Genomic DNA, 12,176 nt, shown 5'->3' on the forward strand with positions numbered 1-12,176 from the left:
CCAAATTAACTCATATCCTTCTGGGTGTGAGAAAGCCTTGATTTTATAACAGATGTCCAGCATGTGCCTCAGCCATCCAAGCAAGCAAGAGTCTCATACAAAAGCAGAACTTTGCCATTAGCCTGTTTAATTTTTTTTATTATTAAATATGCTTATTTATTAAAATTTTTTTCCATTTTACATACCAACCCCAGTTCCCCCTCCCTCCCCTTCTCCCGCCTCCTCACCTCCCTCCCACTCTGCCCCCATCCACTCCTCAGAGTGGGTAAGGCCTCCCATAGTAGTCAACAAAGTCTGGCATACCAAGTTGAAGGAGAGCCTAGGCCCTCCCCATTGTATCAAGGCTGAGCAAGGTATCCCACCACAGGGAATGGGCTCCAAAAAGCCAGTTCATACACTTGGGATAAGTCCTGGTCCTGCTGCCAGGGACCCCACAAACAGATCAAGTCACATAGCTGTCACCCACATTCAGAGGGCCTACTTAGGTCCCATGTTCTTGACCCCCTCTTCTTTTTTTTTGAATGTCGAATGTCATTTATTGAAGGAGGGAGGAGGTCTTAAATACAGACTTACAGCACAATGAGGGAACCCCGGATGGCAGAAGTTCGCTTCTGATTTTTTTTTTTTTTCAGCTGAGGATGGAACCCCGGGCCTTGAGCATGCTAGGCAAGCACTCTACAGTTGAGCTAAATCCCCACCCCACTCCTGATGTTTTACAATCTTGCATCTAAGCAGGTAATGCCCAATATGCTGGATTCACAGACAAGGAGCTTCCCTTAAGCATTCAGGAAGGTGGAATCTGGTGGGGAATTAGCATAGGGGGAATTAGCATAGGGAGGATATCAAGGTCAGGGTCAGCAAGCAAGGCAACAGTTACCCAAAACAGGGGCCACGGACCTACAGTTCCCCCACAACTTTTACTAAAAAATGAGCTTCTGACTTAGGTAGCATGGGACCTCAGCAGGTCACCTTACCCATCAAGGAGACACCTGTCCTAGCCTGTTTAATCTTGTGGCCCATTACCTTTTAGAAATAGCTGGGGCAGTGAAATGTTTTACAACAGCTAGCTATTGTTTTAAGAATAGCCCAACAGCACCAGGAAGTGGTCCATCTCGGGCAGCTGACAGGGAACATTCAAGGAGGAGGAACTTCCTCAGGACTTTCAGAAGCTACAACAATGTTGTTTTTACAAGCACTGTAAGGTTATCCTCTAAACCTAATGTTCACCATCACACTGGAAATTCCCCTGAGTGGCTAGGGAGACAGTCAGTTTCTCCCTGGAGCTCACTTGCCAGGCAGCCTTGCCTAATTGGTGAAGTCTGAGCCGGTGAGAATGCTGTCTCACAGTAAGGTGAATGGGACCTGAGTGACAACAGCCCTACAAACACATGTCCACTTACAGTGTCCACTGGGGGAGAGAGAGAAAGTCAACAGGACAGCAAGCAAGGGTGTGGGGTACAGCAAATGTCTGCAACCCTTGCACCCTGGGCTCCCCGGGTCTGAAAGTCAACACTGCCCAGCAATAGACGCCATCATCTGAGCAGAGGGTCTTGAGATAGGAAGCAGAGTGGTCAGTGCCAGGGAGCGCTGACACTGGAGTTGGTTACCATGGTACCCAAGCACTCAGGAAGCCCTGCAGCTGGACTCAGGCCACTTCAGCAGATCTCCGCCTCCCTCTCTGAAGGAGGATGTGAAACCTAGTCAGCTGATTTGTGTAAACCCGTCAGCTGGTTCAAAGAATAGAAACCAAACCCTACCCACACCAGGAAGGCAGTATTCCGATCCAGGACGTGAAGAGCAGAGAGCAAAGACTATGCAGCAGCATCTGGAAGGAAACCCAGGCAGATCAACCTTCACTTACCAGCTGTTCTGATCTCCTCAAACACCAGAACAGGCACTCTGCATCCCATCTGGTTCCCAAACATCCCAGCTTAGAGGATTCCCTAGGATAGCTACCCCAGTGACCTTGCTTCCAGAGAAGACCTGACCTCTCAGGAGGTCCACTCACATCATCACTCAGGAGCAGGTATGTGAAGGATTTCTAAGTGTAGCTTGACTAAAAATCCTACTTACTTATGACATGGAAGATGAACTCCTGGCACCAGGGCAGAGGAGTTTGTATTCTGCTTTATTTCGCTCAGTAGGACCCTTCTCTGTCTTCTGCACCACAGAAGACCCCAACCCACCATCAAGACAGCAACAAACTTTTCTATCACCTGTGCATTCCTGGGTCTGTTGCTCTTCTGAGGAGAACTTAAGCTTGAAGAAGGAGGGCAGGCTGTGTGGCTAGATCCTCAGAGTCAATGCTGTAACCTGTTTGGGGTGGATGTTTGTAGTTGTAGCTGGTGTTTTTATTTGTTGTTTTCTTTGAGACTGGATCACTCTGTGTGCCTCTGGCTGGTCTAGAACATGAAAATCAGCCTGGCCTCCAACTCAAAGAAATCCTTCGACCTCTGACTCCTAGTGCTGAGATTAAAGGTGTGTACCACCACACCCAGCTCTGCTGTAACTGTTTATTTTTTTTACACCATGGGAATCCAGTTCTAGGATCAGAACACCCACTGGTATCACCTAGTGAACAGTGAATCTGTGAGAAGACATGAGCTTTACCTGGACCACCTGTGGAAAAGGAAGGTCTTTGGGTTGGGTTTGGAAGAGGAAGCTTCTAAGTGGTGTTTTTCTCTGTCTCAGATCAACTATTTTATCTGCACTGAGGAAACTATCTCTATGGCAGGGTATAAACTCCTTCAATGATGACATTACTGAGGTTGTGGTTTTCCAAACACTTCAGAGAGTATGCCATGCTCAGTACTGACTTGAGGATCATGCAGAGGTATTTACTATTTTTCTGTAAAATATCATATAATCTTGTTGTTTGATTGCCCACCTCCCTTAAACCTCTTCAGCCTTTCATGATCCCTTTTTGAAACTGTGATCTAACACAGGTACAGACACACATGCTTTTAAGATTAGGTTCACCCTGTGAAAGACAATGTGGGATATTTGTCTTGCTGTGATCTGGATTCTTTTCTCTGATCAATGATTCCAATTATACTCACTTTTCTGAAAATGTCATGGTTTCATTTTTCTTCCCAGCTACATGGAATCCCATTGTGTCTCTGTCATGTTTCCTTTGTCCATTCTTCTGTATACAGATATCTACACTGACTTCATTTCATGCATGTGCTTTCATCTCTGTGGTCTGTTGACGAAGAGTCCTTCAGGTTGAATCAATGGGATTCCTGGGCCAGCGATGAACTTTCTTAAGAAAGTTCGTACTTATTTCTGGAGGAGCTGCACCAGCTTCTGACAGTGAACGGTTCCCCTCTCTGTGTTCTCATCAGCATTTGCTGTTTTTGTTAGTGTGTTTCATGATGGTAGCTATTCTGACTTTGTTCAGATGGAATTTCAAAGCAGCTTTAATTTGCTCTTCTCTGATAGCTCAGGCTATTGAAAACGTTTTCAAGTATTTATTGGTCATTTTATTTAGTCTCTTGATGACTGTCTCTACAGCTCATTAGGGCACTAATTGACTGAATTATTTGAGTGTTTACCCTTCCGGGTAACATTTCTTTTGTACATTGTCAAAACATCCAGCCTTCCTCCAGTCCTTACATCCTTTCTGCCGTCTCTTCTGCATTACACTGAGCATTGGAGGGGGTGACACAGACTTCCCACTTCCAGCTGAGCGTTCAGCATTGCTTATTCTCAACTCCATTGTGAGTTACTCTATAGTTACTCCTATAGGGCAGCTTCCATGGCCAGCATAGACAACAGTAGTAATTCACGGATGCAAACACAAATATTTAGATGGAAAATTGATGGGCATATCATGCAGAATTTCACAAAACCACATTGGCAGCTCCCCCACACCAGAGCCTATGACCACTACAACCACATGGTTTTGATTGCCAAAACAGAGGGTTTTGAGCATCAAAGAGTAAAAGGAGTTTCTTAGATATCACAGTCATAGGAAACCCAGGATAGATACAACAAGGGTCTCCAAAATCCTTAAGACCACTTCTTCTGAACATGGGTTGTGCTCTCCAGTTGAATTTGAATAATTACCATTCATGTCAATTATTAAAGTAAAACTGAAAGCCTGAAACTCAACTTACTTGTCATAATATGACCTTATTTGAAGAGACTGACAAAGCTTTGTACTTGGGTAATTTCTTTTGCAGACAAAGGTCTTGCTATCATAGCCCAGGCTGACCTCAAACATGAGCTTCATAGCCTGACCTCCTTAGTGCAGGTGTTATAAGTTTGAATTTGACCTTGAAGAACTCAAAGTGCTCTAAAGAGGAAAATGGTCAAGGGTAAAGGACTCTGAGTTGAGTCAAAATCTACATCCATGCCAGAAGTAAATGCAGTTGAGTCCTGAGCATTTGAGTAAAGGGGGGAAAGCCTATTTGCAATGTGGGGCCATTATAGGGGCTCTGCTTTCCCGCTGGCTAGCTCTGTCTGAACTAATTCTTTGAACTTCCTGGTTCTTTCCTCCCTTTAGTATTATCAACTACTCCCAGTCATGGGTCAGACCTCCTCTTCTACATCCCCCCAGAAGGAGGACCCTGTTTTGACCTCCAGCCTTGACTCCAATCTTCAAAATTTCAAGATGGAAACCAAAGTCCTGTCTCAGGAATTAATCACCTTGATTGGATCATACCTAGAGGATGGAAACCTTCAGGGAACAGTTTCTGCCATCAGAGATGCTCTGAGTGACATTGAGAAAGCCCCACTGAACATTGCAGTGATGGGGGAGACTGGGGCTGGAAAATCCAGTCTCATCAATGCTCTGCAGGGAGTGGGGCTTGATGAAGAGGGTGCGGCTGCTTCCACTGGAGTCATATGTACAACCATGGAGAGGACATCATACCCATACTCCAAGTGTCCCAGTGTAACACTATGGGACCTGCCTGGCATCGGGTCCACTGCCTTCCAACCACATGATTATCTGAAGAAAATCAAGTTTGAGGAGTATGACTTCTTCATTATTGTCTCTTCTGGACGCTTTAAACATAATGATGCAGAACTAGCCAAAGCCATTGTGCAAGCGAATAGGAGTTTCTATTTTGTACGAACCCACACAGATCATGATCTAGTGGTTCAAAAACGGTGTCGTCCTCAGAGATTTAATAGAGAGAATGTCTTAAAGGAGATTCGAAATTACATTTCCAGTATACTTAAGGAAGTTACCCAGCAGGAGCCTCCAGTCTTCTTAGTCTCTAACTTTGATGTGTCTGACTTTGACTTCCCAAAGCTGGAGACCACCCTTCTGAGGGAGCTCCCAGCCCAGAAAGGCCACCTCTTCAAGCTCACTTTGCCAACTGTGACTCATTCCACCATAGACCAGAAGAGGGATGCACTAAAACAGAAGGTCTGGAAGGAATCTGTAATGCCAAGAGCATTGGCCACCATCCCATTTATGGGCTTGACCAAAAATGACATAGAGAAGTTGGAAGAGACTTTGAACCTCTGCAGATCTTCCTTTGGCCTGGATGAGGCATCCCTGGAGAACATTGCTGAGGATTTGCACGTGCCACTGGAAGAACTCAAGGCGAACATTAAATCTCCACAATTGTTCTCAGAAGAGCAGGGTAAATCCTTAACAGATAAACTATTAGAGTACATTAGCTGTCCTTACTTTTCAAAGGTTTTCCACTTGCAAAATTACTTCATTGACACTGTGGCAAATGATGTTAAAAGTCTCCTTAGCAAAGAAGAGTTTTTTATGGAGAAGGTAAGTTCAATTCAATTCTAACACCTCTCACACTGGGAGGAGTCAATGGGGAAAAATAGGGTTTTCACAGTTGTTCCAGGAAGTACCTTGCTATCTCACTTTGTTGAAATGTTTCACAGTGACTCTAAGGAATTTTGTCAAATTCATTTTCTGCACCTGTTGAGATCTTATGGTCTCTCTGATTGAGACTGTTACATGATGCACTCTTAAGGCTCTTCATTATAAATTGCCTCATTGCTGTATTTTTATTTCCTTTGTTTTTAAGAAGCATTTCCATTAGAAGAAATCCTCCTTGTCTGTCTGCTTTTGTTTCCTATGCTTTGGGAACTCTATGTGGAAAAATCTGATCAAGTTTTTCATACTCATTTCCCTTTAGGAGCTCCAAATTCTTCATCTTATATTAAGCTCCTTGGCCCATTTAAAGCTGGCTTTTGTATAGGATGAAAGATAAGGGTCAAGTTTTAGTTTTGCCTGGAGTCCAGTTTCCCCAGTTCCATTTGTCAACAATGTGTCCTTTGTGCAGTATTAGTTTTTGAAGACTTACTGAGATGTTGATTGACTGTCGATGCACTCAGTTGGCTGTACATGTTTGGAGACATTTCGGGGTCTTCTCTTCTGGTCAGTTGGTTGGTCTAGGGGCCTGTTTTCATGCCACTGCCATAATGTTTGCTGTGGCTCTGTACTATGCCTTGAAATCAGGTATTATGATGCCTCCTAGCCCTGTTCTTTTTGATTCATATTGTTTGGGCTATTTGCAATCTTTTGTGTGTCCATGTGAATTTTATAATTCCTCAGTCTAGTTCTATTTTAAATGACACTGATGTTATAATGAGATTGTGTTGGCTCTGTAGATCCCTATGTGAAGTACAGACACTTTGACAACATTAATGTTGATAAGCTATAGACATGGGAATCTTAGCATCTTTTGGAGCTTTCTTTGAGATTTCTTTCATCAGTGTTTTGAGAGCATCGTTCAATGCTTTCCATTTCCTTGGTAAATTACTGAAATTTGGTTGCTTCTTTCCTTTACCTCACTTTCCTTCCTTCTATCTTTTCTTCCTTCTTTTTTTTTCTTCCTTCCTTCTCTCCTTTTCTCCTTGGCTTCCTATCTGCTGTGTGTGTGTGTGATTGTGGCTATTAAAAATGGACTTTCAAGGTTTCTTTCACAATGTCACTTCTGACTTTCTAAGGCAACTTACATTTTCATTCTAATTTCATTCATCAGTATTCTCTTGGATCTCGTTGAGTTTTCATTCTTATTATATTTCCGGTTCATCTACAACATGGTGGGTTATAGTGCGGCATGTCTACACAAATGTGTCATTATTCATTCCCATTCATCCTTCTATGTTTTAGTCATTCCTTTCCCTACTGCCTTCCACTGTGCCCTTGTGCTTCTCTGGGTCGCTCCCTTTACCCCAGAGTCCCTTCCTCACTTTCTTCTCATATATAATCTCCTGCTCATGCTATGTATTTCCCCCTTAACATTTCTTTCTCCCCTCTCATGTGATTGAGATAGTTGTCATTATTTTTGAAATATTGAACAGGAATTTCATCCATTTCAATTTCTTCAGAAACTTTTATTAGAGAGCTAAGATCTTTTGTGTGTAACATTGCCTTGGTCATGTTTAATAATTCTTGTCTTCAGTATAGGAATTTGTGCCTCACATGGAAATCTCTCTACTTATATACTGAGTCCTTACTAAGCAACTTCTCCAGAAAAATATGTCTTAGAAGATTAGTCTGTTACACAATATTGGGTTTATTTCTACCCGACAATCACAGTTTAGATGCCATATCTTTATTCTGGTGGCAATTAGTGAGTTTTAGCTCATTCCATTCCATGGAAGAATTGGAGAGAACCATTGTCTCAGATGGTCATGCAAGACTGGGTACTCTCATGCATTGCAAGCAACTATGACATGAATAGTAGAGTGTAAGTAATACATTATACATAAATTTATATTCATTTCTATAGCCACGATGACCAGGAGTTCCTAAATATTACTTCTACATGTGAACCAATTAAGGCCATAGTCCCAACACCAGAGTGGCAGAGAAAAGTAGATCCATAGGACTCATACTATGTGCATGTTCACCTGCACACATGCATGCAGCTTCAAACACAATGTCTCAAAGTATTCATATGAGAGTTTTGATATTTTAATATATTATTCCTAATGATTATAGGATCTATATTGACACCATCCTCCATATCCCTTACTGTTATTGGTGATCTGGCTTTCAACAAGGTGTTTGGCAGAATCACAACTAGAATTCTGTATAACTGAAGCTTCAGGATTGAAATCTTCATACACTAGAATATTGGAGCAACAAGCCAGTCTCTCCTGGCTGACTACATTTACCTTGTGTTTCAACTGCAATTCAAAGCCCTGTATGTGTTTCTAACATCAAAAGAAAAGAATACGACTGTGGATCTACATGTTCTTCCAAAGTTCTGGTATTTTTACAATTGGTGTTGATAAACTTAGATCTACACTCAAAGCTATCATGAAGTCTGGGTTTGTACAATACATGAAATAGAAACAGTTTTAATGTCCTTGTAAGATTATACTAAAGTAGGAGTATGTGACAGGAACTGCATGTGACCTATAAAGTCCAAAATATGAAATCTGTGGACCTTTGAGGAAAACATGTGTGGCTTCCTAATGGAAACCTGTCTGATCTTCACCCTGTCTCTCCTGCCTTAAGACTCTGTCTCTCTTCCTGTGTTTCCTCTCTGTTCCTGCCCTCTTCCTTTCTCTCCAGGCCTGCTTTATTTCTAATAAAGCTCTGTCTAACTCTGGGGGGGTGGGGGAAGAATTGACTCTCTCTCAGAGAAGGGGTTTGGGAACACATTTCTTCAGGGTTCTTAACTTTAAAAAAATAAGGACACTTTGTTTAGTGTCTTCCTTAATGTCACTTTCTTTCATCTTCCTTCCTTTTTCCTTCCTTCCTTTTTCTTTCCTTCCTTTTTCCTTCCTTCCTTTTTCTTTCCTTCCTTCCTTTTTCCTTCCTTCCTTTTTCCTTCCTTCCTTTTTCCTTCCTTCCTTTCTTCTTTCTTTTGTTTTTTCTCTCTCTCTCTTTCTGTATCCAGTTGGGTTTTTCATTTTTATTGGTTATTTGGTTGAGGTCTACAGAACACAAGAAAGCAGGGACATATGGAGAATTTGCTTACCACTGAGTCTGCTTACTACTGAGACCATCCCCTAGGTTCCCTGTTAAAAAATGATGGATGACATAGATGCATATCTCCTTTCAAATGACTTTTTTATTTATCTATTTTTGAAGTTTTCAAAGATGTACATACTGCATGTTAAGAATACACCCATTAGTCCCTTTGTCCCTAGGAAACAGTTTCACTTCCAATTTCATATCATACATATGTAGAAAACTAACATATCTATGTAAAATCTAAGCCCCATGATTAGAAATCATATTTGTCTTTCGGAGACTGGCCTAACTGACTTAATAGGATTATCTCCAGTTCCATCCACTTTCCAACAAATGACATAATTTGTCTTCTTTAAGTAAAACATAGTCTATTACACACAGAGAGTGATGTGTCCAGCCCTCTGTGGGACATGGAAGGAATCTTCTCCACTCCCCACCTCGTGGTCCTTCTCCCTTTATTCACAGACTTCACGAGAGAACTAGAATGGCTGTGCTAAGAGACCAGAGGTCACGAGGGCTGAGAAGCAATGTTTGCAAGCATTCACGTGAGGGAGAGCTTTCCATGGGAGATGCTGTTTAAAAGTTTTGATATGTTGATCTGTGCCCTCAGGGTTTCTACAATGTATGGGTATTAAATTTAAAAAGAGTAAACAGAATTTGAAGATGATTTTAAATAAGAAATCAACACCAGAGGAGGAGACTGTGTGGAGTAAATGGACCTCGAATTGGACAGCAAAGGAAGAGGGAAGCCGTGGGAGAAGTAGAGTCTGAGCAAGAGGGCACTGGACATGCAGGCCAGAAATCTAGCCAGCAGCCAGGAACAGAGAGGAACGTGCTTCTGCCTATAAAGGGACAGAGGACGAAATCCTGCTTTACTGTAGCACAAATCCTAGGCCCTGCTCTGCTGTATAATAATCACGATGTCTTCTTTCTCCTTTATTCAGCCTCTTCTATGGCAAACAGCTACAGGCACGCCTTCCAGACCCTCTGCTCCAATGGCTCAGCTTTTGGCATCCAGCTTTGAAAACTTCTTTAAGAATTTCAGGAAGGAAAACAAAATCCTCTCCGAGGAAACCATCACCTTGATTGAATCCCACCTGGAGAATAAGAACCTTCCAGGAGCAGCTTCTGTGATCAGCGATGCTCTGAGAAACATCGACAGAGCCCCCCTGAACATTGCGGTGACTGGAGAAACAGGGGTGGGCAAATCCAGCTTTATCAATGCCCTGAGGGGAGTGAGGGATGAAGAAGAAGGTGCAGCCCCCACTGGGGTGGTAGAGACAACCATGAAGAGAACTCCATACCCACACCCAAAGCTTCCCACAGTGACAATATGGGACCTGCCTGGCATTGGGTCCACTACCTTCCCACCACAAAACTACCTAACTGAAATGAAGTTTGGTGAGTATGACTTCTTTGTTATCATCTCGGCTACACGTTTCAAAGACAGTGATGCACATCTGGCCAAAGCCATCACCAAGATGAATACCAAGTTCTACTTTGTCCGTACCAAGATAGATGATGATATACGTAATGAACAAAGGAGAAAACCTAAGATTTTCAATAAGGACGGTGTCTTAAAGGAAATCAGAGAAAACTGTTCAAAGCATCTTCAGAAGGCTCTCTCCAGTGAGCCTCCAGTCTTCTTGGTCTCTAACTTTGATAAGTCGGCCTTTGACTTCCCAGAGCTGGAGACCACCTTACTGAGAGAGCTCCCAGCCCACAAGCGCCACATCTTCATGATGTCCCTGCACAGTGTTACTGAGACTGCCATTGACCGGAAGAGGGATTTCCTAAAACAGAAGATCTGGCTGGAGGCCTTGAAGGCTGGAGCATGGGCCACCATTTCATTTGGGGGCTTGATCAGAGATAAAACACAGAAGGTAGAGGAGACCTTGGATCTCTACAGGTCTTACTTTGGGCTGGATGATGCCTCACTGGAGAAGATTGCCAAGGATTTTAATGTGTCTGTGAATGAAGTCAAGGCACACCTCAAGTCTCTCCATTTGCTAACAAGGACCAAAGACATGTCCTTAGAAGAAAAATTACTGAAATACATTGAATATATTTCCTCTGTTACTGGGGGGCCACTTGCCGCAGGCCTTTACTTTAGAAAGACTTACTATTTGAAAAGTCTCTTCATTGATACCGTGTCAAGTGATGCCAAGACTCTTCTCAATAAGGAGGAGTTTTTATCACAGAAGCTGGGGTCCTGCGTGTCTGATGACCCAGAATACTGGGAAGCAGCTATGAAGCTATGAGGAACTTACCTTCTGGCTGGCCTTGGGCCCTGACTTGGAGCCTACTATGAAGTAGCAATCATTTGCAGTGAAAGACCAGAGGATTCACTATCCCTTTCCTCTTTCAGAGACAGACTGTCACTGTAGCAAGTGGAAGAAGAGTCGTCAGCAGTGTAAAAACTCATGAGAAAGGCTGTCTCCCATTAAAATATCACATATGAGAATACATGGTTGTAAACAGATGACTTAAAATACCTTTGTCCAATTAAACTTGGATCTTTTGTCTCATGGATATTCTCCAGGCATTGCCATACTCTCCTAAGATGAAGAAATCAGTTTCCTGCCTTGGTGAATATCTTTTGGTGTTTATCAAGTACAGGAGGCTGGTTCCCAGCACACATCTCCACATGAAGGGGTATCTCCTGGACCCAGGAGACACATGGTAGACTGTGACCAACATCCATGCTCCCTCCAGGATGGACACAAAAGCTACATGTAGATGGGATTGTGACCATTGTCCATGATCCCTCCAGGAAGAGCTGAGTAACACAGGGATAGGTGAACACACCTTCAAGTCCTCTCAGTCTTTGAAAACAAGGATATTTTATTTCACATCCTTCATCAGTCAACCTGAATGAGTTCAAACTTCAGGCTGTAGGCAGCACAAGCACTAGTTACATTTTCTTTCTGGGCTGGAGGGATGGCTCAGAAGTTAAGAGCACTGACTGCTCTTCCAGAGGTACTGAGTTCAATTCCCAACAACCACATGGTGACTCACAGCCATCTGTAATGAGATCTGATTCCCTCTTCTGGAGAACAGGCAAACTTGCAGAAAGAACACTGTTTATGTAATAAATAAAATAAATCTTTAAATAAAATGTCTTTCTTTGTGGTAAGCTCACTCCAAAACACTACCTTACTGTTTCATGTCCAGTGGGGGTGTTGGTACTTGCCTCACTTGAGAGAGGTCAGCATGTGGAGTTCTAGACAGTTTATTTGTCCACAGCATCCTATTGAGAAAC

At 42.8% G+C, this 12,176-nt stretch overlaps 1 protein-coding gene across 2 annotated transcripts; it reads left to right on the top strand.

Moving 5' to 3' along the window:
- The first annotated feature begins 1,759 nt into the window (after positions 1–1,759).
- LOC118589020 lies at positions 1,760–11,865 on the top strand. 2 transcript variants are annotated; one of them, XM_036195841.1, is made up of 4 exons: positions 1,760–2,026; positions 2,692–2,833; positions 4,508–5,740; positions 9,859–11,865. In XM_036195841.1, the coding sequence occupies exons 3-4, from the start codon at positions 4,529–4,531 to the stop codon at positions 11,173–11,175; spliced, it is 2,529 nt and encodes an 842-aa protein (XP_036051734.1). In that variant the 5' UTR covers positions 1,760–2,026; positions 2,692–2,833; positions 4,508–4,528; the 3' UTR covers positions 11,176–11,865. The 2 variants fall into 2 exon arrangements, with proteins under 2 accessions (XP_036051734.1, XP_036051733.1); XM_036195840.1 differs by lacking the exon at positions 2,692–2,833.
- Positions 11,866–12,176: the final 311 nt, after the last annotated feature.

Source organism: Onychomys torridus, chromosome 8, assembly GCF_903995425.1.
Source record: "Onychomys torridus chromosome 8, mOncTor1.1, whole genome shotgun sequence".
Lineage (NCBI taxonomy): Eukaryota > Metazoa > Chordata > Mammalia > Rodentia > Cricetidae > Onychomys > Onychomys torridus.

Excerpts from the sequence above, each read along its gene's own strand:
- LOC118589020 (XM_036195841.1), top strand. The coding sequence starts at position 4,529 with ATGGGTCAGACCTCCTCTTCTACATCCCCCCAGAAGGAGGACCCTGTT. Across the intron at positions 5,741-9,858 it reads AAGAGTTTTTTATGGAGAAG|CCTCTTCTATGGCAAACAGC; the intron begins GTAAGTTCAATT and ends TCCTTTATTCAG.